The following is a 27,583-nucleotide window of genomic DNA, read 5'->3' on the forward strand; positions in this document are numbered from 1 at the left end:
TCTTCATTTAAATGAGGATAACAGATTTTGCTCTGGAGATAGGCTGGAACAATACATTGCATTAAATCTAACACAAAAATATTTTTGTGCTGCACCTTAATGGTGATTTGCAATCAATCACACTGTTTGACCTGACTAGAAGGTGTGTGTGTGGGGGGGGAAGAGACCTTTTCCTATTGAGATATATTTTCACAGAACTCTGTTTCAAGCAAAGTAATCCTTTGAGCTTGAGGCTTCACTTATCCTTTGGCAAATTAAAAAAAAAAAAAGTATTGCAAACAGCAATGTTCAATAAAATATAGTCTTAACATGTACCTTAATGTATGTCAAAACTATACCTAGTTACCATATTCAGTAGCAATCTATCTTCTTCACCTTAGCATGTCTCCAGTCACACATACACACACACAACCCACAGAAGAAAGTGTTAGACTGTGCCAAATACTCCCATGCTCATATACATGTTCAAAGTCTTGGTAAATGGATGTTCTGCTGAAAATTGAGCTGCATTCCATACAAAAATTAGTGCTTCATATAATGTAAAAAAAGATGTATACACATGTAATCAGATACTCGGGAGTGTGACTAATTTAAAAATTCTGTCCAGATCGTTGAAAAAATTTAACAGCTGTTCTGGAAGAATTTTTTTCTTCTCTTTTCATCCTTTCTTTCTCCCCCATTTTCTCTCTAACAGATGCTTTTATTCTGTTTTGTTTTTTTGTTTCTCCTCCTCTCTTCAGTTACAGAGTTGGGGGAAGGGGGGAGGAAGCGTAGGGTGCTAATGCACAAAGCAGTACTTGTTAAAAACTGAACATATCCAGGCAGTTTGCCAAATTTAATTCCAAAGATCCCGTTTGTGATTCTGTGCTAAAATGGAATATAGTATTGTTCTGTTTGTAGGACACTGTGTCTTCTATGGAAGAAGAGTTAAAAGCAAATGGACAAAAACAGCTTGCTCCTCCATCTCCCCAAACACATACTTCATTCCAGAAAATACCATATTCATTGGCCTTCAGAGTTGTCAGAAATAAATCAAGCAGCAAAAACCAGGATTATCTCACAAAAATCATGAAAAAACATTACTGAAGTTCACAGCAGATACAGTAAGAGCCAAAAAGGGGTCAAATTCTGCTGTTTTTATCAGATCTGCTACATTCAACGTTTGGATTTGGACCTTGTTGCAGTGAAAGCTATTCATTAAGAATGGATATCAGAATCTGGCCTGAAAACAGTGCCCTGTGTCCTGGAGATAAAACACACCGAGTGCTGCAGATTCCTTGAAAAATCTGATGTATTGACAAGGCTTCCTAAATTCTTTTGTATTGGACTGTGAATCTTGTATTTAATTTGTAAGCAACCTGCCATAGTCTAGGAAGAGACAATTCAGGTGAGAAACTGCTCATATATGCAAGTCAGTAACTCTGAAACTAAGATGGAGCTTGTTTTACGAAGGGGGAGGGAGAGAAAGAGAGAGAGAGATTACTTATGCTTAAAGTCTTAATGAGTAATAGTCACGCATACTCTCTCTCCCATGATAAGCTATGTGTCTCTCTCTGAATTGGCCAAACAGATGTTAAACCATAACTCATAATAATTTAACAGTGGAAACCAAGTACTAAATTATGAAATAGGCACACAGTTTAAATTCCAGATGATTTATGCTGGGTTCCATTGTTAGTGTTATGTACCCAAGATAAAATGCATATACTGACATCCAGAGAAGTAAAAATACATTAAATTATATATGCAGTTTGCTTGTGGATATAAATCAAAGCTAAAATATTCCATTCACAGAGTCCACAAATCTGAACTCCCTTTCCATTTAGAGCATTTTTTCTTTTAACTTATAGGCAAAAAGAGTTTCTTTTCCCACGACCTTCCATTTTTCTACATGTACAGCCTTTCCTACCTCTTCTGCAGTCCCCCTATTTATTGCCCCTCTCCCCTTCAGCTCAGTTCACTCATTCACCCAGTTCTGCATCTTCTCTTCCCAAGGCTCAGGGATTAGCACCTCATAAGGGCTCACAGTAAATGTTCCTCTTCCCTGTTCCAGCTGCTGGATCTCTTTCTGCACTTGAATTACCATTAAGAGCATATAGCTAACTTTACTTGCAGAGCACAAGAAACAATTCATCTTGAAAGATGGGTAGACAGAGCAAGAAGGGACTGCATGGCTCAGGAAGGGGTTCAGGACCTAGAAAGAGTAGAAGAGCATCTCCATTCAAGACCCTTCAAGCATGCAACATTAGGAAATGTGTTTAGTCATCTCAAAACCCTAAACCCTGTCAGACAGCTCTTTCTCAGTGAAGTAACAGAGGCAGAGGTCCCTCCATCACCTATATTAATGTGCACATCATCCATCCCAAGTAATTACAGAAAGATACAATGGGCTGATTTGCAGACAGGGCATATTTCTTAATGCTCTTAACTTCTTAAGGCTTTTTCTCTTTCATATTTTACATGGAAAGGCAGAGAGGCAAGACAAAGTGCAGGGAGACTGTTGAAAGAAAACAAAACTGCAGAAAAAATTTGACATTGGTTTCTGAAAGACAAGACGATGACTCTTTCCTCAGTTGCAGCATGTTTCTTCCTTCAACTTTCTGCTATATGGTTGGAAAGGAGATACCAGGAGGACAGGATTTATGGGCCTTTTCAGATACAACTCTTTTTTAGGGTTCAGACTACACAGTAGTTGAAAATGCTGAGAACACACATGAATTACATTTGCAACTCTTAAGTCACTTTTTTCTCCCCACAGTGAAACTTCTTCAGCATTACCCTCCACTTAGGCACCACAGCATTGCGAAGGTAATAATTACCCTTTAAGTATCCTGAATCCATAATTAGAAGAAACAGAAGTGAGCCACAAGGGTTAGACTTATTTGCCCAAAGCCACATAACTAAGAAATGGAAACAGATATGACTTGATATTCACATAAATTACAGGACATTAAACACTACACTATATTGCCTTAACAAACAGCTTAGCATGTTGCTAAGCCAATATTCTTGTTCCTGTGAAAATACCTTTGGGAAAATTAATGAAAATGTGTTCATTGGACTGCGCTTCCTGTAGTGCAATGCAATCGCTGGCTAGAATATTCAAAATGGACATTAAAAAGCATGAGTGACAAAGGACTTAACAGTAACTCTACAAATCACTCAATTGCTACCTAAGACTTGTGCTGTTCAATGTTCAATATGCATAAGTAGGATCCACTGATCCTTTTCATTAATTTTTAGGACACCATCCTCTTGGCAAATATAGCTGTTAGAAAAACCATATATGTTGTCCTCTGACATAAATATAGTGAAATTACATTATCCTATTTAGTGTAATATTTAAACGAACTATCTTGCAGTTCTTATGTTTCAAGTTCCTGTAGATTCGGTCTTTAAAGAATGAATTTTTTTTTTGGGGGGGGGGTAGTTCAAGATCTCATCAGGTAAGAGAACTGTTGGACATAAAACGTTATTTAAAGAGAATACTAAGTTCTACATCCTCAAGCATTTTCTTAAACACCCTGTTTTATAACAAGGAATTTTTTTCCCAACCAAAACAACCTTTTTCTTATTCAGTAAACCTACTGCAATTCTTCTTAAAACAAACTAACCAGTATAACTTTGATAAGATTATACACTCAAAAACACTTTTCATGCTCATGGCACAGCACACGTAGCTTGCAGACTATTCATTTGCAGACTAGAAAATCCACTGGAATGAATGGACCCTGAACACAGATAGCCCTTTCACATGTTTCTGATCCAGTGTTTTACACAGAACAACCCAGCAAGACTGGGCCACTATTTCTCATAAACCGTTTTTCTGGGTGGTGGTTGTGCTTTTTTTTTTTTTTAAAACACTTTCTTTAATCAAAGAACATGAATATGCTTCATATCACCCTTACAACAGTCTAATCGAAGAATCCTAAATAATCTTCTTACTCTTGTAGGAAAGTGTTTCATCCTAACAACTTTAACAGTTTAGTCTAATAGCTGCCAACTCTAACGAAGGCTCTGTCTTGAAGTTCAGAGATAAGTGTAGAGTTAAGCATAAGTCTTCACTGACTTCCTATCCAGACTGCAGTGGACATCAGCCAAACATTAAAAGAAAATGACTGGAGAACAAGGAATTTAAGGAAGCACACTAAAATGACTTAGCATCTCTACAGATAAGCAATGCCCAGCAAATGATAGAACAAACTGTGCATGGACTGCAGTAATCAATTGAGTTTAGAAATTTTCCTGGTAGGGCCCAGCATTTGCTACCAACTGCATTTACATTTTAAGTCAATTTAATTTTAAAATATAAGGCATCCTTTGTGAAGCAGTAGCACATCTTAAAACAGAGAAAACTTCTCCCCTCCATATTGTTTTCATAATTGCTGCATTACAAAAAGGATCTAGATCATATAATCAGGGTGAAGCCTCAGCTCCAATGAGTGATTACACAAACACAGGAAACAGTCCATGTTCCCAAATACTTATATTCTAAGCTTCTGTTCCACACAGGCATACTCACGTACGCAGCCTTCTTTCACAAGAGTAGTTTAATTGATGTATGCGTATATTTGCACAAGGCATGACAGGTAAATGTAGAACATGGCAGCACACAGGAAAAAAGCCACAGTGGTAGAAGCACAAAGTTACACATATCAGATGTACTATTTTTTGTTTTAAAAACACATACACAGTAGATATGAAACAGAAGAATCTATTTCTGACCCTTTAGACATCTAGAGAAAAGGTGCCATCAGTAAAACAGAAGAAGTTTGCTTACTTTTGTCTTCTCAAAGGACACAGTTCTGGCAATACAAAGATATCACAAAATTCTTTCTTCTAAAGAACCTGAACAGTCACTAGAAAGCAACACTGCTGTTTAGTACCACTTTATTTAACAGTCTCTGCCACCTAGCTGCTACATGTAGGCTTACGTATGCCTGTACCTAAAGGAGTTTCAGCATTTCAGAGACGGAAGTTTATTTGCAATATAACAAAAATTTCAAATACTCTATGTATGAAAGTATCAAATTCTACTGATAAATGCACACACAAGGGGAGCTGTCTATTTAAGAGGAATGGCCTAGTACGGCTGCAGTTAAAGTACTCATTAGCACTTTGCTATTGAAAAATTAGCAGGCATTTAGGTTTTTCTTTGCATTTTTATGCATTTATGAAAAATGCAATTTAGAAAAGCACAACTAACATGTTCTTCTGCAGTCATGGCAAACAATCCATCATTTTAAAACTATTTTATGATTCTGTTAGAAGCACTGTTTTCAAGTAAGTATTGGCACTTTTAATATATTTTGCAACCATGAAAACCATGCAACCAGTATACACTTTGCAATTACATTGGAAGAACATAATTTATGTTACAATCTCTACCACAATAAACTGACCAAACGTTTGCTTACTGCACTGAATTGGGTTGCTAAATGGAAAACAATGGTAACACCACAGTTGTAAAAAGAAAGTGTTGCATGGCTTTGGAAAAAAAAAAAGAAGTTCCAAGTCAAAGCTTCCATGTGTATTACCTTGTAGCTAGCCTGAATCATGTGTTAGAAGACAGTAATGATGTTTTCACATGTCATTTCTATACAAATGCTTATTTATTTGTATCTGAGCTACAATGTACTTCATTTCCACCAGAACTACCTCGTACTGTGGTACTTATCCTCAATCACATTTTCCAACACTGGGCTCATAGCACAAAATATGTTTTGTAGATTGTATTATAATGAAAAGTATTTTCTGGGTTATCAAACAATAGTGCATATTTCTGTAATTGCTTACCTGAAAGATGAAGCCAGAGAAATATTTCATTCAATGATCTTTAATGTAATGTGACAGTCAACCTCAAAATTAATCTAAATCATGCTTTATGAACCACTCTAAACCTTTTTTTCCCACTTCTGGATCTAGTACAAAAGATTATTTTTGATGTCTGATAAAGCAAGCATTTGCAATGGTAATAAAATACTGCTGCAACGTGTCAAATCAGCTAAATTCTACCTGCTGCACGTGTATATTTTCCTAAGTTTCTTTTTAACACAAGCATGCACCTACAGATCCTGATCTAGCAGAGTACTTACATGTCCTACATTAAAGCATACTAAGTATTCTCTCTTAAGCTCACAAAAACATTGGTGGTGTCTTGGATGAGCACATACATTAGTGCATTTCTGAACTGGGATAAAACTTCATATTGACAAGTATTTGCTGCTAGCAGACTGCATCCTAAGGCACACAGTTCCACTCTGAGAATCAGTTATTTAAATAAATGTGCATATGGTTTATATTTTAGCCTAGTTTTTCAAATAACCACTATCTGCATGCACTGTTCCTCTGCAGCTTATCATATAATGGGGGCAGGAGAGGTCAACATTGATCATTATCATCATCAAACTTGTCCTAGATCTCTAGAATTCAGCTACCCACTTCAGAGCAATCTTTGTTTTTCTTTTTTAAACTATTCCTATTTGGAACTTTCAGGAAAAACAGTCATCCACTAACATAATATTCTGTAGAAAGCAACCCTCAAAATCAAAGAATGCTTTTATCTTTTAAATTCTTCACTCAATACAAGGGAAAAAACAAGTTAACCCTCCTGTTCTTTGTAACATGAATGCAACATCACAAAGCTCTTATTCCTCCTGTTTCTTCTAATGGAAGATAGTTGAGGGAATTGCTTCAGAATTAAAAAAATATATATATATATAGCCATCTTTTGCTCTTGAGTTGCTTTAGAGCAATCATCAATAAGTGTCCAGTAATTCATGGTTAATTTTTAACTTTAAATACACCATTGACTCAGCCTGTTTTGGAAAAGGATTTAATAAACTCCTATTAATCAGGAGAAGTTCAGCTGAATGTAAAATTTTCAAATTAAAGATGCCTGCATTAGATGTCCACTGAGGCTCTTTTACTGCATTAGATTTTTTTTTTTTTTTTAATGAAATTGGTCTGCATGGAGGTCACTGTTAAAAAAAGAAAGACCTCTATCAAGACAAATTGAAACTTATCAGGATAGCCCAGTTAACACATGATCTATGCCAGAGAAGATATAAGCCGTTCAGACTTGAAACTCCAAAGCCTCCAGCATTTTTACCATCATGTTAATTACATTTACTAGAGACTAAACAGGTGGCAGCAGCGAGATTTGAAAAAATAATTCCCTAACGTGAAGTAGTCCAACACCTATGGAAGTTGTACAGGGGAAGAAGGAAATCTGTGCAATTATTTCACAGCACTGTGAATTAATTGTACTTTAAATTATAGGGATATAGTTCTACTGGAATTTTGTACCTTTCTCTTAAAAGTGTTGCATGAAATGTGAAAAGAAATTCTCTTTTTCCTTCTAAAGGAAGCTTTGGTACTGGGTTCAGATCTTTAACTTGCTAGCTGCCCGTAAGCAGACCACCAAAGCCATGATGTTGAAACTCTAACAGTACCTGTGAGTAGCTTTCCTTCGCTCATTGTAGCAAGTCCCTAATTATTCTAGTAACGGACAGATGTTGTGCATGACCCAACTGAATACCCGGTTTTATTCTGTTATGGCTTTGGGGGAGGAAGAGTGTTGTACACAGAATTCAGCGTTGATTAAAAAGCACTAACATGTGGCTGAACAAAACCCAATTTAGCCCTCTGGGCCTGTCTGACCCACTAGCCACTGTTTCCTAACTATTCTGTTATGACAAAGTTTGTCTGAAAAATGCAGAGTTTGCAAAGCAAAAAATACGACGCTTATGTCAGTTTTGTAATGATTTCCTTAACAGCATTACTGTGAAACTCCCCATCCCCCCACCATCAAATTTATTGGTTTTAAATTAAACACTTGTAACACAGACATAGCAACTAACTGAGCCTTTTTAGTGACTGCTGAATAGGGAATGCATGGAAATATCAGGTAGATATATTACATTATTCAAACATGGACAATAACTTTATAGCAAGATCTTGTCTTACTACAGGTAAAAAGGTGGAGGAAGAAGCACTAAGCATTTTGAGAACTGAAAATGTAGCAAGCCTATGATGTTAAAAAAGAACACTTTTCCTCCAGGTCCTCTAAGTCTATCCAAGGATGCATCACCTACCAAAAAATATTCCTCGACTCATGAGTTCTGTTTCAGATATGCTCCCTTGGGACACAGGTCCTTTGCATGTGCTTATGGGCTCTAGATTTGCCCAGGGTTTGTGCTTTCTTATGGACCTGTAATTGTAAGCCCAATACATAAGATAAGAGTGTAAAAAGCAGATGCAAGATGCATGGGACCGATTTAGCCTTCTTTTTCCCCAAGGCAAGGGCAAAGGTACTAGCATCACCTAGGAAGAGAGGCTCTCCAGCTGCACTTGAACTGCCTCTTTCAATTCCATCGCCAAGGTTATCAAAATCGGGTGCAGGCTTAAAACCTGGTTCTAACACACACAGGAAAAACTGCATCTTTTATTGGGGCAGGGGGAAGTAGATTTCCATTCTTCATCAGGGAAGAGAGAAAATTTAAAATAAGTACCAGCCACTAAGTGCTCAGAAATCAAACAGTAAACAAAAGCCTCCGAAATAACAGCAGGTCTTGTGATCTTTTGAGCATTCAAAGACTACAAGAGACAATGGCTGGAAAGGAGCAGGAACAGAGAATGAAGATTTTGTGGTGCTTAAGAACTATGTGCCCACAGCCCTCCAGAAGGAGGCTAATCAACCTCCTGCAAAGACAGTATGGAGATGACAGAGGAAACCCTCTCTAAAGGGCATGAGATGTCTCATGGGTAGTAGAGGTTAATGATACCTTGCAACAAAGCAATTCTTAAAAAGGGAGAAGGGGTTGTCATGTTTAAGGATTATCAACCCTTAAAACATTTTACAGGACCAAAATTAATTGTTTAGTGGCGTCTATTCTCTCTTGCTTTCCAAAGATAACTTAGAACTTCACAGAAAACAGAAAAAAAAGCATAGCCTAAAAGCACAGCCTCTCTGTACAATTCACAATTTCCTTCCAACAGCCCTCAAGATGAGGGAACATCCAGTATGAGTCTTCAAACTAAGGACTGGTTTCATTCTACAGTGGAGAGAATGCTTTCGGAAGAAAAAAGAAACATACCACAATGCAAATTTCAAACAATTTTTTTCCACCAAAAAAAGGGTTCAATTTCTTATGAGAGAGAGAGAAAGCTCTTCCCAGTATAAGCATCCTGACTGTCCGGATTAAAAAAAAAAAAAAAAGTTTCCTACTGTTTTTGTTCTTCTGCCAACATCAAATTCTTAAATGTTATAAAAATAAACAATAGTGAAAAAAGAATATTCCTTCCATCACCAGAGGTCACACATATGGAGGGCCTTACCACACCATTGTACAGCAAAACAAAACAAATTGGCTCAGGGCATCCAGGCACTGTACTGGAAAAGAACTTTAAAAAAATAAAAATAAAAATAAAAATAAAAATAAAAATAAAAATAGTAGCTTCCAGTGGATCCTGCCTGAAAAATGCCTTGAAGAACAAACAACTTTAACATGACAAGTTTTGATACATATTTTGCTAATTGCAACCTAACTTGCTAATTGTGACAAGACAATCTGATTCAAATGCTTCTTATTTAAAAAAAAACTTCAATGATGAAAACCCATGTTCATAGTTTACCATTCTTACAAAAACAAACTTGAGCATACATTTTAAATGGTGTCACCTATATATAAAGAAAACATAGGCGCATCTTATAGTTCATGTGAAAGAAAGTCACAATGTAGGGACTCTGAACATTCAAACCAACAGAGTTTCCATGCTTTGAGATTAAAACTCTCTGTAAAATCTCCTTGCACTGCGTTATTGAACACAAATTGTCTTTTAGTGAAAACCTCACGCTTGTGCTATTTCCTGGAGTTCCTACGTAGGCATACAAAAGACAATGTCATCAGAGCCCAGAGAACTTTAACATGATACTCCAAGCAGATTTATTTTGTCACTTAAATACTTCAGATGATGACAGCAAGAACAATATTCAATACAGTTATATGTATGCAATAAAATTACCTTTTCATCTCTCTTTTTCTGCTCCCATAGTCCTGGCTTTCTGTGGGTAGGCTAAGTTTGGACAGTAGCAGCCATCGACAAGCTTTGCAGTTGGCACCACACCTCTGACAGAGTCCTTGTTGTACATGTCAGCTAAGCCCTTATTTTCCCTACAAAGATGAGTGGCTTCAGTCAGCATCTAAACAGATATTAACCCAGTGGATATTACTGAGCTACTGGAGTGCGTGTGTGGAAGGGGAGGAAAAGGAAAGAGTTAGCAAAGCAAAATACTTATATAGTTAATAATCATGCCCTAATTCAAATCAGGCTCCTCTAAAGCAGTTCAGGTTAATTCTAATTACTATGCATTTTTTTTCTCTGCGTAAGTCAAAGAGGTTCACAACAGCAACACAGAAACCACTTGGGAGGCAGGAAGCTGCTGTACTTATCCTACAAGTATCATGACCTGAATTAATTAGTATGTAGTGCTACACATTTTCTTAAATTATCTCTAGTTTGTACGTTCCTGGTCTCACATTAAGGGTCTCCACAGCTATGAGGGAAACAAAAGAAGGTGGTAAACCTTGCTGGCAATGCAGCACTGCCTGCTTGCCCATGCCTCCACAGGGAAACAGCTGCCAATACTAACATTTTGAAAGGTCAGTATTTCCTAGTGCAAACTCCTACCATATGTGGTACAGGTAAGCCCATGCACAGTTTCATGAAAAGAGATGGCAGGACACTGAGCTAACACTCAAACGTGGAACAAAGCTGGAATGAAAAAGTCTGCATGCTAATGTATGAGAGATCAAGATAACAGTCAATTCAAGGGCATGTGAACAGAGGCAAGTTTAGGGTTACTGTATGAACCAGGATAGGAAAGAAGCTATACAGCCTAGGCAGAACGGTATTAGATATTCGCCCTGACTAATTTTTGGCCTACTGGTTATCAGGGCCTTCTGATTACCTTCATACGCAAAGCTACCAACTCCACAGGACTTTCTATAAATGAAGTAAGTAGTATATGCAAACAGCTGCAATACTGCATAAAGCAGTATGTCTAAAAAAAGTCTTCCATTGTATCTTGGTGAAAAATGGTAAAATCCAGACACCATAAAAACAAAGCTCACCTTGTTTCACACTAAGCCCAGACAGGATATACAAGCACCATCCTCAAACACCCAGTGTGGGAAGGATAACAGATGCCCACACCATGTCTTGCATTTTGTTCTGCAGCCACAAAGGCCCCTGGTCATGCTGGTCTCTGACGCACGGGACGCTAGGAGCAGGTGCACAGCTAAGAAGGGCTGCAGCACTGCTCTCCTTCTCTCAAGCTTCATGTTTGGTATCATTAAGTTCAGAGCTTTAAAGGAAGCCAGCTGTCTTGGCAGGTCACAGTCAAGGAAAAAAGGTGGTTTCTGAGATAATAAGGGTAAAAGCTCCTTAAAAGCCTTGATGACCTAGAGGAAAGATTTTAATTAATTGCCAGTATCTCCTGGCAGGAAGCACCAGCATAATAAGTTGAGTATTCATGGATGTCTGGGATACAGACTGCCACTTGGGTGATCTTCCCAGCCGTCCCCTTCGGGACAAAGGGAAGCACATGGCAGCTGTCAAGCCTGAAGGCTATAAATTTCACAGCTCCAACCATGTCTGCTACCAAAAATTGAAGGCTCTAGCTGCAAGTCCGTTTTTAATTACGGAAGTCATCCGAGTGCCCAGGAGCTAAATCCTGAACGCCTCTTGGACTACATGTAGCAGTTCAGAATGAATTCAGTTTTGGGATACTGTTGTAATGTCAGTAATTTAGCCTGACACAAGGAAATGCTATTAAAATGGCAGTATTAAATAGTATTAAAATACTATTAGTATTTTAATACAATTTAAATTACAATTTTAATACAACAGTATTAAAATACTATTAAATTCTGGAGTTTTCCTTCCTCTAAACAGAACATGTCGAAGGACTCAAGGTCAGCACAGTTCAGCCAGATAAGGTTCCAGGGCCCCCTAAAATAGTGATTCCAGTGCATCGTTTCTGTCCTATATTTAAACTTGGGTGAGGAGAAGGGTAGAGGGAAGAGGTTGTTGTAGAAAAAAGTTTACCATCCATACCTTAGTCAAACAGCAGAAAGGATGAGTACTGACAGAATTCAAATCAGAGTTAACCCTTGCTGAAATCATAGTCAAACACAAGTCCCATTCAAATGAATATATCCACCTGTGTACATGAAATTACAGGATAAGGTCTAACCTCAGTGTTGGAATAATATCTTAAATAAGATTATCCTCTGACGTTACTGCTGTGATTATAAGGTGTTTTCTTAGGGAGCTGGCATATAAACAACCAAGGGAAACTACAAAAGTGGAATTTTTATAACAGATAACCCAGCATTTTCTTCAGTAGCTACTAACTATTTTTTCTACAGAGATTTAATAACCTGATGTAAATGCAGAACACAAATGTTGGAGCAATGAAGCATATGCAATGAAAAATATGACATATTTTCCGAGTAAGGCAATACAAAATACTTATTTACTAGGTACATGACCTAACATATGGGACATTTCACACACAGAGATGAAGACAGACCGGAAAGTGGGCACGGCTGTCACACTCACAAACACACACAAAAGAGAAAAAGGCATGTTTTCCTCCTACTGATCTTCCCATCCTCATCCCTAAAAAACAAAGGGATGAGGATCAAGTATTTTAAGAAGGATTACAGTAGATGAGAACTTAAGCAGGCATGATGGCATTTTTGAATCTGTAAACCTGCATTATACCATGGAAAACAGGAAGGAATGCTTCAGGGAAGGAACTTGCATTTTGGCTGACCGTAATAACCACTGCTCCCCTTTTGCATCTTCTTATGAAGTCTGCATAAGACTTTGCTCAGGAGTTCTGTACAGGGACTCATTTAGCATGTTAGAGGAAGAATCAATAAACAGAAATATCACATTTCCAAATAGCTCTTTTTTTTTTTTTTTAAATAAAGAAAAGCAGGTTTATTTCCATTCTCATCCCTCGGTTAAACTACGACAACACTGTTGAAAAGAAAGGATATTCATAATTCTCTAACCCATTTCAACAGAATTCTTTCTAAGAGAGTAGATAAATCTCAGAAAGTAGTTTGCCATCCTGTGTCCAGCATACCAATCAATTTGGTTAGTACCTGTACCTACTAAAAAAAACAATGCTATCTAAGAGCAAATAATCAAGCATGAAACAAAATAGTTTTAGCAACTAAATGCATTTCAGAAAGGGAAGAAGTAGAAAATGCATTTCAGAAAGGGAAGAAGTAGATAGTGGTGGCTGTAACTATACTGGTATTTTCCTGATTTTTTTCTTAGTATATCCTTATAAGAACAGAAAAGATTCAATATACAGTAATTAACATGTTTATACATTAGTTTATAATAGCATCTGGGGTTTTGCTGTTAGCCTTGGCAACAACATCTAATACTTCACATGTACTGTGCTATTCTGTTATTGTGCAAACAGAAAGTCAAGCCTTCCACTTCCCTCCAGTAAATCATTTAATTTTACTTTAAAGAAAGCATCTTTTGCACTTTTTTGTTTATGCTAAAGTTGTTTCTCTGAAACAACTAATTTCTTTAAGAAAACAATTGTTTTCTTAACAGGAGTACATCATTTACTGTGAAATAGAAAAAAGCTAGTATCTACTGCAGAGATGCACCATCTGCAGAAAATATATCTGCAAATTCAAAGTACATCATCTAATTATGTCACAGCAGTTCTCATCTACTACAGGCAAGAGACATAAGCATGCAGAAACAGCAAGTGCTCTTGGCAGCTATTTCAATGAGAAACTATTCAATGGAAGATCAAAAACCAATACAAAATTGTCCAAAGACAAGAAGAGACAGGATAGAGAAAATCTGCCACCATGCAAGGAAACAGGAGAAGAAAACAAAACCACAGAAATACTACACAAAGGGGTAATACTCACTCACCTAGCAACTGACTTCAGAGTTGCACAAGAGACAGTTAAGGGGTGAATATTATCCAGGGAGAGAAAAGGAAATATTGTGAACTGAAGAAGTGGAAACAAATTAAACCAATGGTCTTCAGAAAACAAAATTTAATGACTACATATTAAAAAGTAGGAATAATGGGATCAGAGAACTATCTATCTATTCACACATACAATCCACAAAAGATCACAGAAAACAGATTAGAGGGTGGGAAGAACAAAGTTTGACAATGAGGTTTCACACTTCCTCTCTGCAAGGATGATCAAAAGAGTCTAAACCATGTTGGGGCACATTGGGGAGCTGACTCTAATGGGGAAAACATTCAGCAGTTTTATGATGACAGCCATGGGAAACCTAAGAAAATCCAGAAATGCAGTTCTGCAAGAAGAAATCCATGTTAATGAAATCCACAGACTGTTTATAGCAACAAGTCAAGTCTTGACTAAAGCTGCTACCTCATTCAGGTTTTCTTTCAGTTCCACATGCTCCCAAAATACTTGCCTTTCATCTGTCAAGGCTACTTTAAGATATTACAGTTTCCAAGAGTCTTTATCCCTTCTCGATTCTTTTCTACCCCTCTTACATTTCCACTGAAGAATACGAAGAATTCAATATGTGGTAGACTACGATGATTCCTCAGTCATGGTTTTGCAAGCATATTAGTGGCAGATAAGATAAAAAGCAGCAAAGCAGAATTTGAGGAGTGGGTTAAAGATTAAATATCCATTATATGCATCTCATAGCTCAAGTTTGAGGGAAAAAACAGGTATTTTCAAAAAGTTTAAAAATCATTTAAGGAAGGAACTAAAAATAAAGGCTATAAAAAGCAAGATAAACTCAACTGGCAAGTTTTCATTCCACATCATTGTTTCTTTAAGTTTATAGGTATTAATTGACGTGTGGGATTTTCACCAGACAATTACAGAGCATGAGAAATTGCCACTTGAATTTCAGGACGGAGCAGGGGAAGCATCTATGAAGTGAAGACACTGCATTAGGAAAATAATTAGTCTAGCATATGGCACAGCAAAGCCCTGTCTGCATTGCATTTGTGTATTTGCTTACATAAAATTCTGGTTCAGTGAAGCATTTATCAGTTTTAGTACCTAATAACTTTATTGGTTGGGCAGCAGGCAATAGACTGTGTAATAGATTGTTATATCTCCCTGACACTGCATGATAAATATCTCTGAGACTTCAAGAGCCCTGGTTTTTGTACCAGCACCCATCACAGAGCCTAAGCAGATGTTATAAAAAACACTATTGTTTAGTACACCTTGCAAGCTGTGGGCTCTTGACAGATGTGCTGGAGTAGATCCCTGTGCTTGCACCAAAAGCTCTCAGCTTCAAATACTTCTACTAGTCATCTCTCTTTACTCTTGACTTCTTTGTAATACATGCTTAAGCAGCTCAAAAAGAACATTTAATCTCCCACAAGGAAAGTTCCATGTGGCAAACTTATTGTCAGCTGTGTTGCTAACAAATACGACGTCTCATTTTACACTTTTGTTTGAGGAAAGTGCATGACATTTATGTCAACACAGTTCTGGTAACAAAAGCAGCAGTTTATACACAAACTGCAAACCTTCCAACAGTCTTTTTTTTTTCTCTCAACAAAAGAAGAAAATTAAAATGAGTTTAATAGAAAAATAAGGAAGTAATCAATTTAATAGAAAAATTAGGAAAAAGTAGTTAAGATCCACTCAGAAATCTCCACTAGTTCACACTTGCATTGGATTTGTAGGCATCATATGAGTTGAGGACTTCATTCCAGCAAATCCTGACAGAAGTTCCTAGAATCTAAACAACTTTAAAAAGACATCTTAAGTTACTGAAAGCATTCTCTTATGTCATAAAATACTTATGTTGCGCAGGAAAGCAAAAAAGACATAAACGCAAAGACTTTAAAATATCAGTGCAAAATCTCTCTTGAAGAGATACTATGTTTCAATGTCAAATCTCCAATTAGCCGCCTCACAAAGGGCATGGACATGAGATGGCATGCAACTGATGTTCACATTTATCCAGCCCTCAGCATGTCTCAGGACTAGAATTTAAAAGCCTCAAAGAATTTTCTAGTGCCCAAACTGACAAAAATGTAGATTAAAAGGCAAAGTGAAAAACAGAGATGTGGGAAAGACCAAATCAGCTTCAACTTGCTGGCAACATGAGAAAGCCACTTTCCTCTTTGGGTAGCAGCAGGCTCCACAGCTCCAGCTCTGCAAAAACATTAATAAGCCCAAATACGTTTCAAATATTTAAGAAACATAATTTAGATGTACATTAAATGTAATCCTTCTCTGACTGTACTCCCATCATTTACTCTGTATTTCTTGGATCTCCATGGACTCCAGACCAGCTGTACTCTTAACACAAGATGTTCTTTCTACTTGCAGCCCACAAACCAGTATCTGAAAGGCAAGCTAGCTGCTTTCTTACTCCTAAGTCACCAATAGTAATATAGGAGCAAATTTTGTCCTGTTTACCACCAGTGCAATTCTACTTGCTACAATTTCTATACGGTTTAGACCTGGACAATTCATATATTTTCCTTGGCATTGAAGGAACATATATAAAGGCAGAGTTTTAGGCTGCAATATGTAATAGTTTCCCTATGCTCCTAATAAAACATTTAACAGCCCCCTCCCCCCCCAACAAAATTATAAAGGCTATGTCTTAAGCTGGATACTCCAGATCAATTTACAACTTCAAGAAGTCCAGTTTTCTTCATGACCCAAGTTTCCACTATCTTTGAATCACACTCATTTTCAAAGTTCTTTCCCCAGATGAGAAATTCCAAACACTAAGTACACACACATTCCTGAAATCCATTCCTGTAGGTATTACTTTAGGCTAAAATTTTCATGTGTCACATGCATTCAAGCATCAAAGCATAAAACACCCACAAAAATGATGAATAGCAAAGCACTGCATTTTATATCATTCAGTAACTCTTTTAGAAACATCTTTCTATTAGTGAAACATAAGTTCCATTCACACTTTGAAATTGATGCTAGCCAAACAGCTCAAAAACCATGAAGAACAAAAGATCTTGAATTCTCATAGTTTTCTTCATTGCTTGTAAACTCTTCCCAAAACTGCAATTCCATAAGCACGCTTCCGAGCCTAAAATCCTAGAGACAAATAATTATGGAGAGGGAGACTGCCAAAGCACCAAGAGAGAGCAGAAGAAGAAAGCAACAAAACAGTGAGGACCAAGTGGTACATATGATGCTATCTTTGTGTTACACTGAGTGGTCAAACTCTTCTCATACCCCACTGTTCTCCACTATGTCTATAGGAGATGGGTAACAGGGAATTCTGAAAAGCATAGCTACCTTGACGTCCCAGCTACCAGAAGTTCATGCCTAACCACAGAAGAAATGCTGGGAGAGATTCAGGATATTTAAATTCCATTCCTAGTACTGTCACTGACTTAGCATATAACCTGGAAGAAGCCACCTTACCACTCCATGTCTCTATTTTGTCTTTTGCCCACTTGGGGTATTCACATGGTAATTTTCCTAACTCAAGCTCTTGCATTTGTACAGAGCCAAGCAGACTCAGCTGAGACCCAATAATTTAATACAAATAGGAACAACTTTGAAGTCCCTTACTGTCACATGAAGATTAAACTATCTTTCTCTACATTTGCTTACCACAATTTAAACTCCGACTCATTTGTTTCAGTTCTCCTCACTCCTCCCCCGATACAGAAATGCATTTTAAGAAATGAATCACCAGAACAGAAGGGATTTTGATTTCTCAGACAGGCTCAAACCAAGGAGGCTACGAGCACTTCGACATGAATTCTGCAGAATGCCCAACCATGCACTTTGCCAGACTGGCACCCTGGCAAAATGCTGTGTGCTCCAGCAGGAGAGAGCCTTAGCCCCATGCTTTGGGAGCAAACAGCATGCACGTTAGAAGTACATCATTTTACACTGGACTTCTCTATTCTCCCGACCCCCTCTGAAGGGGAAGCACTTCTGAGCTGCCCAACTCTGCATGCTACAGTCAATTCACATTTGTCTCCCTCTAATCTTCCTCAGTGCAATCTGGAGAGGAAAAGCAATGCAGAGCATAGGAGTGGAAAGATGGCAGAGTTACGCTCCCCCCCATTTCTATCCCAGCCTCTTCACCTCTATTTACTCTAAGCAAACATGTATGCTCTTTGCAGCATTAACACCGTGGTACCACAAAAGGGTTCAAAGATTTTGCAGATCGACCTGAGCGACTCACCAGAAGAAGCCTCCCACAGGCAGGTACAAAGGCTTCACCTTGCAGCAAGGGGCTGCCTGAGGAGGGCAAGGGGTTCTCGCACGCAGAGCCGCCGGCCTGGAGCGCCGGCCTGGCCAGGTGCAAGGGGAGCAACTGCTGATGCAGCCTCAGGGGTCAGGTGCATGCGTGTCTGGGGAGGAGTGAGCGGCAACTGCAGTTAGCATGGGAAAGTGGAGGACAAAAGAAGAGTAGAGAAACCCTGGGATTTCAGTGGGAAGAGCAGATACAGCGGGGAGTGTAATAATTAAACAAGCCACAGTAGCTCTCTCTGCAAACTTTTCAAGACATTTCCACAAGTTACCCCTAGTGAAACTACACTGGATACACTGCTCTGACACTTCTAGAAAGACAACGTTTACATCCAAAGACCATCAGTGACAGTACAATATGCACAGTCAGTCCACATATGGCTGGGCCAATAGTACATCTCAGGAAAAACAAAATCCTCAAGATGAAAATGTGCATCAAACACAGATGACGCCATGCCACTGCACGAGAAATGCGAGACATACCAAGAAATGGGCTTCCCTGGTTTTATTTTCAATTTAGTTAACTTTATCCTGAAAGGCACTTCGGACTATTTTTGAAGAGCTGTGACTTTAGATAGCAATAATCTTGAAAAACAAAGGATATGAAAAAAACACTGCATAAAAGTGATATTTGCAATATGACGACTGCTGGAATAACAACACACAGAAGCAAATTTGATTAAAGGTATCCTGTTTAAGAAAAATAATTTAATACTTAAAGTGCTTAAAACATTAAAAGTGACATGCATATTTCAACTGGTTTAAGAGGTTCCAGAGACGCTCAAAGACAGATAATCAAACACTGCCACAATTCAGCTCTCCAGGGGATCAAATCTATAACCCAGTATGTTTTCCTGAAACATAACATTTCAAGATCTATCAGACGTATCATAATTCATACAGGCAAAAACAGATTTCCTACATTACTGAACCACACAAACGGAGAGCAAGAGAGAAAATCTGTAAACATGGTGAAACCACAAATCATTAAGAATACTGGGAAATATCTGAAATGCACAGCGTTTTCTTCTCCGGCATCTTTCCAGGCAAGAAAGATTACGGCAAAAAGGCAAAATTAAGTACTTTTTAACAGCCTAATCAGGCGTTATGGAAATTGAGGAAGAAGGGCAGTATACAATTTTATACTTCATAGGTTTTCAGAGAAGATTAGCTAAATACTAGGGGGGGTTGTTTGTTTGTTTGTTTTAGGATCAAGGTTCAATATATTAAGATTTAACAAGATTCAACAGAATATGGACTACAAGACTCTGCAATTGAAATCTAGCCATCCTTAATGACCGATACAATGCAGATTTTACTATTACTGTGACACACAAGAGATCTCAAATCCTGCCTGGACAAAGTGTACAGCTGAATAGGAAGAAAGAGATTTTCTTTCAGGATTTGACCCCAACTGTTTATAAGAAGAAGGCATGGTTTAGGGAATATTTGAACCTACTTTGAACACATTTTACATAAAAGCAAGGACCTTTTCTACATGCAGTAGAACTACATAAAGTAGAACTCTCGGAGCTGCTGCCTGTGGGAAAGGGATGGTCCACACTGGGGACACAGGAAAAAGCTCAGGGAGATGCAGGAGCAATTAATTTTGGGGAAGCAGGACACACTGTAGAAGGCCTCATGGACAGGACGATGACCCAGAAGTGTTACAGGGAAAGCCCCTGGGAACTCTTGTGGGTTTTGGGCTCTGCAAGGCAGCAAGTACTACAGAGGAATTGCAAAGAGACAAAGGAATTGCAGAGGACATAAGCCCATGTGCAGACAGGCTTCATTTGATCCCCTGCTCATAGACATTGTTCTCCTCAGTATCTTAAAAAACACACACACACGTACATACTCCACTCCAACCTCTTTTCTTATTTGAAAGCAACTTTTTGGGAGAGCAAAAAGAGGAAAATATATAAGATTATGAAAAAATAACAGTTCCCAATAAATTATACTTTCTGTGTTATTTACGTAGTGCTTTTGGAATTTTTAGGGGGAAAAAATGTTTTGCATTCTTTGTTTATTTTGTAAAATAAGCCTCTCCCCCACACCAAGGTTTGGAAAAGTTTGTGCTGCAAGGTAAGACACTAACAGCTGGTTCTTCTCCCACAAGATGCACAAAGCATTAGGCTGGTTATTACTGACAACCCTAGAGCCGATGTAAACCGTAAATGTTGTTAAACACAATGGGCCTGACTTTCAGAAGTGCTGAATGAGCCAAAAGCCTAATGAAATCAATGGCACTGATGGACTCTAAGCAGCTCTGAGAAAAAAAAGAAGAAAAAAAATCAGTCTCAGTGGGCCAGTCTTCCAAAAGTTTTGTATGACTAAGGACTATTCAAATGGTCCTAATTAGAAACAGTCAAATATATCTTTGCAACTGGATCAGCAAGCTGGGTACAGTGCTGAAGCTCCAAACAAATCCTGGTTAGATAGTCAAATTAGCCTCAGCCTACATAATACTGAGGCAACAGTTATGTAATAGCATAAACAAAATGTTGCATTCATGAAGGACGATTTCACCAGCTGACAAAGACTTCTTTTTTGTGACTTCTTTCTGAAGTATTTAATATGAAATTGCATTAGAAGTCTCCTCTCCTGATTGATTACACCACAGTTACCTAGTCAGGCATAACTAGATAATCCAAGAACAGCTGGAAGAAAAGAAGTAGGCAGAATCTGGAGTTTAGTGCAATTATTAGCAAAACATTCAAGAGATGTTTTCTTCTCTCCACTCCCCTTGATTTTTCCTCAACCATTACATTTAGGACAATACATTCTATAGGGACATAAAATATACATGTTATACCTTGTTGCAGACCCACAACTTACATGACTAATACTTATATTTTCCTAAGATTTTAGTACTAAAATACAGATTTGCTTCTTCACAAGATAAATTATTTACAAAGATTTAAAACAGCTTTTAGATTTCAAATCACATGCAATCTAACCGAGGGAAAAGTCAATTTCATAGAACTAACAGTAGACACTTAGAAATGACAGCACATGAATTACTACCTAATATATTTTATTCCCCCCTGTCCAAAATAAGATGTTGTAATCCAGTGAATACATTGGATACTCTTTTCTTAATAAGGAACTTGGAAAAAAAAATGCATTTTTCATTCTCTTTCTTCCACCCCCATTCCAAGATTTACTTGACATCAATCCATGATTACAAAGTAAAAGTATGCATCAAGAGCGTACAAAGATATGAGAGGCTATCAACATTATAGTTTCATTTAATATCAAATTTAAAAATATACACAGTGAAAACAGTCCAAGAAAGTGAGTATCAGAATATACCTGGAGAAAAAAAAAGCTTTTTGGTAGAGATAACATAGCCGATTTGTGTACTTCAGCTTTCAAAGTTGAAGAGTTGATAAGAATCAGTGCTTTAACATTTATTTAAAGGGTTTTTCAAACTTAAAAAGGGTTGTTAAAAGGACCATAATACTACAGCAGTCTGATCTTCACTAAGCTAGGGAACAAACCAGTTAATAAGCATTTAGAAATTAAGAAGTTAGGTGATGCGAATTAATTTAACAAAGTAACAACCACAGGAATTGTCAGCTTCCTTTGGCTTTGTCTATGCAATTAAATTCTGTTTTTTTCTTAATTAAAACCAGAGACAGTGCCAGCATCAGAATGTGCATATTAATACATGGACACACTGGTAGCTCTAATCCAGCAACTGCAGCCTCTAAGCAGTAATATAACGCCACTGGCAAACTGGACCAAAGATACAGCTGTATTTTTCTATCATTCATTTGAAACTTTATAACTTTCATTACTGCTTAATTCATTTGGGTCTACTGTTGGCTGAAGGGAAAGCTTGCAGGAAAGAGCATGCACTAAAAAGGCCCATTATGAAAGGATGTGAGCGCCGAATGTGTGCGCTGACTACTGAGTGACCCATGTGCATGACAAATCCCTACCTCGAGCCCCACTTCTGCTCATGTTAACGCACTTACGTAAGTAGTGTCTTCCCCATAAGTTAGAAAACAGAAGCCATCACTTTTTATTGATGCCCAATTCCCTTTACAGTGCAGAACCCAAGCTACAAGGCTGAAAACTGTTTAACAAAGCTACCTTAAAAGCCTACAGGATTTCCTGATGCTGAAGCAGAAACGCATTATGCACGGCATCACAGGTATATAAAATATTTCACGCAGTATTACAAAAACGTATCCCCGCCCCTCTTCCTCTCCCTGACTACCCATATACGCCGGGGCAACTTCACCAAAGTGGGTGAACAGCCCCGGCCGCGCACAGGGGGTGTGGAGAGGTAAGAGGACACCCCTAACTCGGGGGCCAGGCCCCCCCGCGCGCCCCATCACCCCCCGCAGCACCCCCGGGGCGCCCGGGCGGCCGCGCGTGGCCTCGCCCGCGGGGCGGCCGCGCACACCGCCGCCTCCCCGCGCCCGCGGAGCGGCCGCACGGCCCCGCGGGGCGCGGGGGAGGCGGAAATAAAAAAATTTTAAAAAAATAATAAAAAAAGGCACACACATGGGGCTGGCTTCATACAACCGCGTCCAAGAAACTAGAGCTCCGCTATTTATTTATTTATTTTTTATTAAGAGAGCGCTCTGCAGCTGGAGCGGATTAGCAGAGAGGTCTCCGCTTTCTGGTGGCCGCGCCGGCTCTGCCCGGGACGGTCACACAAACGCCTCCAGTACGCCTGGGCGCACGCCGCCTCCCCGAGGCTTCCCGGGGCCGCCGGGAGAGGCCAGGGAGCCGGGGACACCCCCGGCCCGGCCCGGCCCGGCCCCGCTCCGCACCGCTCAACAGGCTGCAGCCCCCCGCCCGCCCGCCCGCCGCGGGCAGCCCGCACCTGCCCCGGGGCCGCGGCGGCTGCCCCGCAGCGGGGCGCCCGCGCCGCCCGCCTCGCTTACCCATGGCTCGCTCTCGGCGCCCGAGCCGCGCAGGGGGAGCGGAGCAGGGCTGCGGCTCGCCGTGCCGGGCTGCGCTGGGCCGGGCTGGGCGGGAGGCGCGGCGGAGGGCAGCGGGCGCAGCTCGCACACTGCCGGGCTCCGCTCGCCTCGGGCGGCTGCGGCGCGGCGGCGGGGGGCGGGGACGTCCCCGCCCGCCTGCGCCGGGGCAGGGCGGCAGCGCGCCGCCCCGCGGCGTGGCGGGGAGCGGCGGCCCCCCGCGGCCCGCCTGGCCCCCCGCGGCCCGGCCCGGCCCGGCCCGGCCCCGCACCGCCGCGGGCGCGGGGGACCCGTTTTCCCTCCAAAAACGCTGGCCCCGAACTTTGCGCCCCCTCCCGCGCGCGCGGCGGCGGTCAGGCCCCTCGGCTCCTCGTGTCCCCGTAGGCCTGGCTTCCCGCCTGGGCGCCTGCCACCGCCTAAAGTTGGGGTGTTTCTGGTGCCCCCAGCGCCTTACGCAGTCGTCCTGGCAAGTCTCAGCGCTGGGGCCTTCCGAAGTGAGGGCCTGCAGTGAGGCAGCAGGCGCTGCCCCTTCCAACACGGGCCGTGTCTGCATTTTAGGCGCCTGCCTATGAAATGGGGGCTAAGGGCGCCCGTGAGGTTCAGAGGCGTCTGCTTAATGTTCCCCCATTACAGTGGTGTTTAGACAATATGTGTCTGAACATAAATTACCTCATAATTATCTCTGTTCACATTCCACAGAGACCTGTTTGTGATTCTTGCAGCCTCTTGTGAGCAGACCGCTCATAACGTCACACAGCATTGCTGTCGCGGCCACCTGAACTACGCTCCAGCCACGCGGCCTTGGGCTTGTAGTGACCTTTTGTTTTTCTTTAAACGCTTAAGAAATGTATCTTAGCTCTGGGGAAGGATAGTGAAAGGGAGCCCCAATTAATAGACTAAGTGATATGGGGGCGCTTGGGTGACTTCTCCTCTGGCCGCTTTACCAATAAACCCCCTTCTATATCTAGCTGTATCTGTGACAAAAATAGTTGGGCTATATAAGTTTTAAAGACTTTACAAACACAGATGATAGGTATGGAGTGTGGCAAAGTCAGACTTCTTTTTCAGTTTAGTTGCTTTTTCGAGTTGGACTTTTAACGTTAGAGTGAATTGACTGTGCAAGACACAGGCCAACTCTTTCGTCAGAATAAATGGATCTACTGCCATTAATATCAATCAGATTGAACTAATTACGTTAATTGGGTACTTGGCATGTAGTTCCTTTGCCTTTGTCATGACAACAGTATCTTCATTTTTGTTATTTACGTACACTATAAAGATATATTTCATTTTCTCCCACGATTATTAGCAAATTGATCTATTAAATTGTATAACCAATTATTCCCCTCTAAATGAGACAGATTGCTTAGGAACATATATTAACATAACATGAAGGCAAAGGGAAGGCAAAAATGTGAACATTTCTTTTCAGGGAACTTAGTTCATACTTTGTAATTTTAGACTCTTGCTCCTGAAGAATTTTGTGTCTGTGCACACATATAAAGTTGCAATGTTAAAGCTGTGGTTTGTTTTCTATTAAAAAAAAAAAGTCTCAGCCTCTGATGCTTTTGCATTCATTAAGAGGCGTATCTGTTTTTCCAGCAAGAACTACAGGCCCAACACCATGTAAGTACTTCAGGATCAGGGAGTAAATAGTCTTTCTCTAAGAGGTAGTAAGTGGATTGATTGAGCATGCCACGTTATAAAGATAGGAGAAAAATTCACACCAACTCTGATCACTAGCAAGCTGCTTCCAGTCCCCACTGGGAATTAAAGTAGCTGAGCACTACATCTTTGAAAAATGAGATTAATTATGGAAATAGCACATGAACCTTAACTAGAGTGGCACTAAATAGCACTTAAATATGGAGGAAGCTGAAGGTAATGGTAAGAGCATCCTGCTGTGTTTTTACCATGTATTGGTGAGAGTATAAATTCATTTTAGATTTTATTTTTAAAAACAAATTCTTTAGTTAATTTTTCATTCTGTGAAGCACTTGCAACATACTGTTTGATTAATGTTAGGAACAGCTGAAAAATAAGGCCCTGACTCTGACCACGCTTATATCTCTGCGTAACTTTGCATCGTTAAAATCAGTGAGACTAGTGGTGCAAGGAAGGTTAATCAATACAGTCAGCATTGCCAGGATGGGGTTTACATACTTGCATCAAGCTATGGGGTAGCTTCTTATGGTAGGGCACAGGGAATTGTGCGTATGCAATATGCAACAAGATGACTCTTCTGTATTAGCTTTTTGTTATCCTCAGAAATGTTGAACTCTTTTTCTCTTCAAAGAGTAAAGCAAAGAACAGCTGTCCAAATATTGGTTATGGCTCAGCAGTCAATGGGGATTTCCAGTCACAGACATACTGAGTCTCCGACAAGTAAAGAGAGAAGTTAACGGTGCTGATGTTAACTTTTGATTCCTTGAACAAAAGTAAATTACAATACTCAAATAAGGTCAAGAAGGCAGGAATTTAGCTGGAATTTCTACGAGGAATAGAAACTTATGGATTTAATTTTGGAACTAAGATATTTGTAGAAACAGGTACTTTCCTAGTTGCACTGATAGATAAAGACTTAGTACTGGATTCTGGCCCATGCTCTTTCTCTTTTATCTAGTACATTATGGAGAGGAAAGAAAGGCTGGAATATGCAGCATTTTGACAAGTCTCAGAGGTTAAATGACACCTTGGATGCTATAGCTGGTAGCAATAAAGTGCTAAAGTGAAAAATAAAGTCATAAAGTAAATAAAGTAAGGTGCTAAAGGCTGCTGTAAATTACACTAGAGGCCAGACTGGTCCAGACAATCTTGACATCAAGGGATTATAAAAATGACCTGGTGTAACTGCAGATTTGATCTATAAAAGAGAAAGCGAAGGTCAGAAATCTGTATTGATTGATGTAATTTATTATCTACTTTGGGTTCTTGAAGTCTTTTTCCATAGCTTGGGTAACAACCTGTAAACACTTCTGTGTATGTAGGGTTACTATAATACTTGTGCGATGACACCGGGCATCTAAAGAAACACTGCCACTCCTTGTAGAAATATGCTTGGTGTATCTCCTAACCTAGTCTGGAGAGGCATGTTCTTCCCTGGAGATGTTTTGAAGAGGCCATCTGATTTGCAGAAGAAAATTGAAGCTCAAGTTCAGTATCAAGCTCAGTCAGGAAGAGGTAAGATGGAGTATCTCAACAGTTGTAACTGAGGGCACAGTATCAGTCTGAAGCTCCAAATTTCTCCATATTTGACCATATCCAGCAGTCAGTAGTGAAACATTTCCAGAGCAAATGAAGGCTGATTGTACATAATTCTTCATTTTTTGTTTTAAGATACCAGGCTCCATCTGTGTCTCCACTTCACCGGAGAATATCCTAGCTCTAAAATGAATCTCTGTTTTCTTTTGTGGCCTCACCTGTTCAGAACCAGAAGGAACTGTGTGGTATCTGCAGCTACCTGTTTTCTTGTCTCCATTTTCCACTCCTACTTTCCTTCTCAGGCTGTGTGACTAGACAGATTGTCCTGGATACAGAAACTTTTCCAATTAAGAACAGAATCAGTTAGTATGTTTCCACTGAATATTTTAGCTTTGACTAAACATTTTGTTACAGTAAAGACAGTGGTTTCATATGAAAGTATTCTAGCGGGATGTCTGCTTTTGTGGATTCTGAGTTCACACAGTGTCCTACTGCTGACTGTATGTGAGCCCTATTCCCATGGCTCCCTGTGCTAATAGTGAAGTTTATAGTTAATGCTGAACATTACTTCTTCTAAGTAACACACAAGCAGTGCCAATGGGTAGCAGTCATTTTCAATTTCCAGAGGATCAGAATGAGTATGTAGGGTTCCACTCCTACACTTGATTTTACAAAAATCCTGTGAATCTCCAAAACCTTATAAAATCAAGACCTCATAAAACAGCCTCCCTTTGAATGTTAAACACAAGTGTATTTTAGATTTAAGGGAATCAGAAGCGATAAAATCTGATTTTAGTTGTAGTGAGTGTTCTTTGTGACCTTTCTCAACAGGGTGTGTAAGTCCTATCTATCTTGAACTTCTAGGATTCCACATACAGTCAAGGACATGCTGGGGTTTTTCTCTCCCATGGGATCTTCTGTTCAAAGTGGCGTTACAGAGACCATGGATGTTAAAAGGAAATAAGATGACAGTTGAATCACTTTGTACTGTCATCTGTGTGCAAAGAAGCAGTGACCTTTCTCGTGTTTTGAACTCAGCATCTCAGCGTAGATTAAGAAGAGTGACTCATGCTCTCCTATGTCATTTGTACCTTTTATGTGAAGCTGCTCTGCTTTAGACTCCAACTG

At 39.7% G+C, this 27,583-nt stretch overlaps 1 protein-coding gene across 1 annotated transcript in view; it reads right to left on the minus strand.

Annotated features, from left to right (window-relative positions):
- GPM6B (glycoprotein M6B) overlaps positions 1-23,359 on the minus strand; it is a 118,935-nt gene extending 95,576 nt beyond the window's left edge. The window contains exon 1 of the mRNA XM_067296774.1: positions 23,219-23,359. Within this exon, the coding sequence (XP_067152875.1) occupies positions 23,219-23,222 (4 nt within the window). The 5' untranslated portion in view covers positions 23,223-23,359. The remainder of the gene's footprint in view (positions 1-23,218) is intronic.
- Between the last annotated feature and the right edge of the window lie 4,224 nt (positions 23,360-27,583).

Source organism: Apteryx mantelli, chromosome 1 (assembly GCF_036417845.1).
Source record: "Apteryx mantelli isolate bAptMan1 chromosome 1, bAptMan1.hap1, whole genome shotgun sequence".
Classification (NCBI taxonomy): domain Eukaryota; kingdom Metazoa; phylum Chordata; class Aves; order Apterygiformes; family Apterygidae; genus Apteryx; species Apteryx mantelli.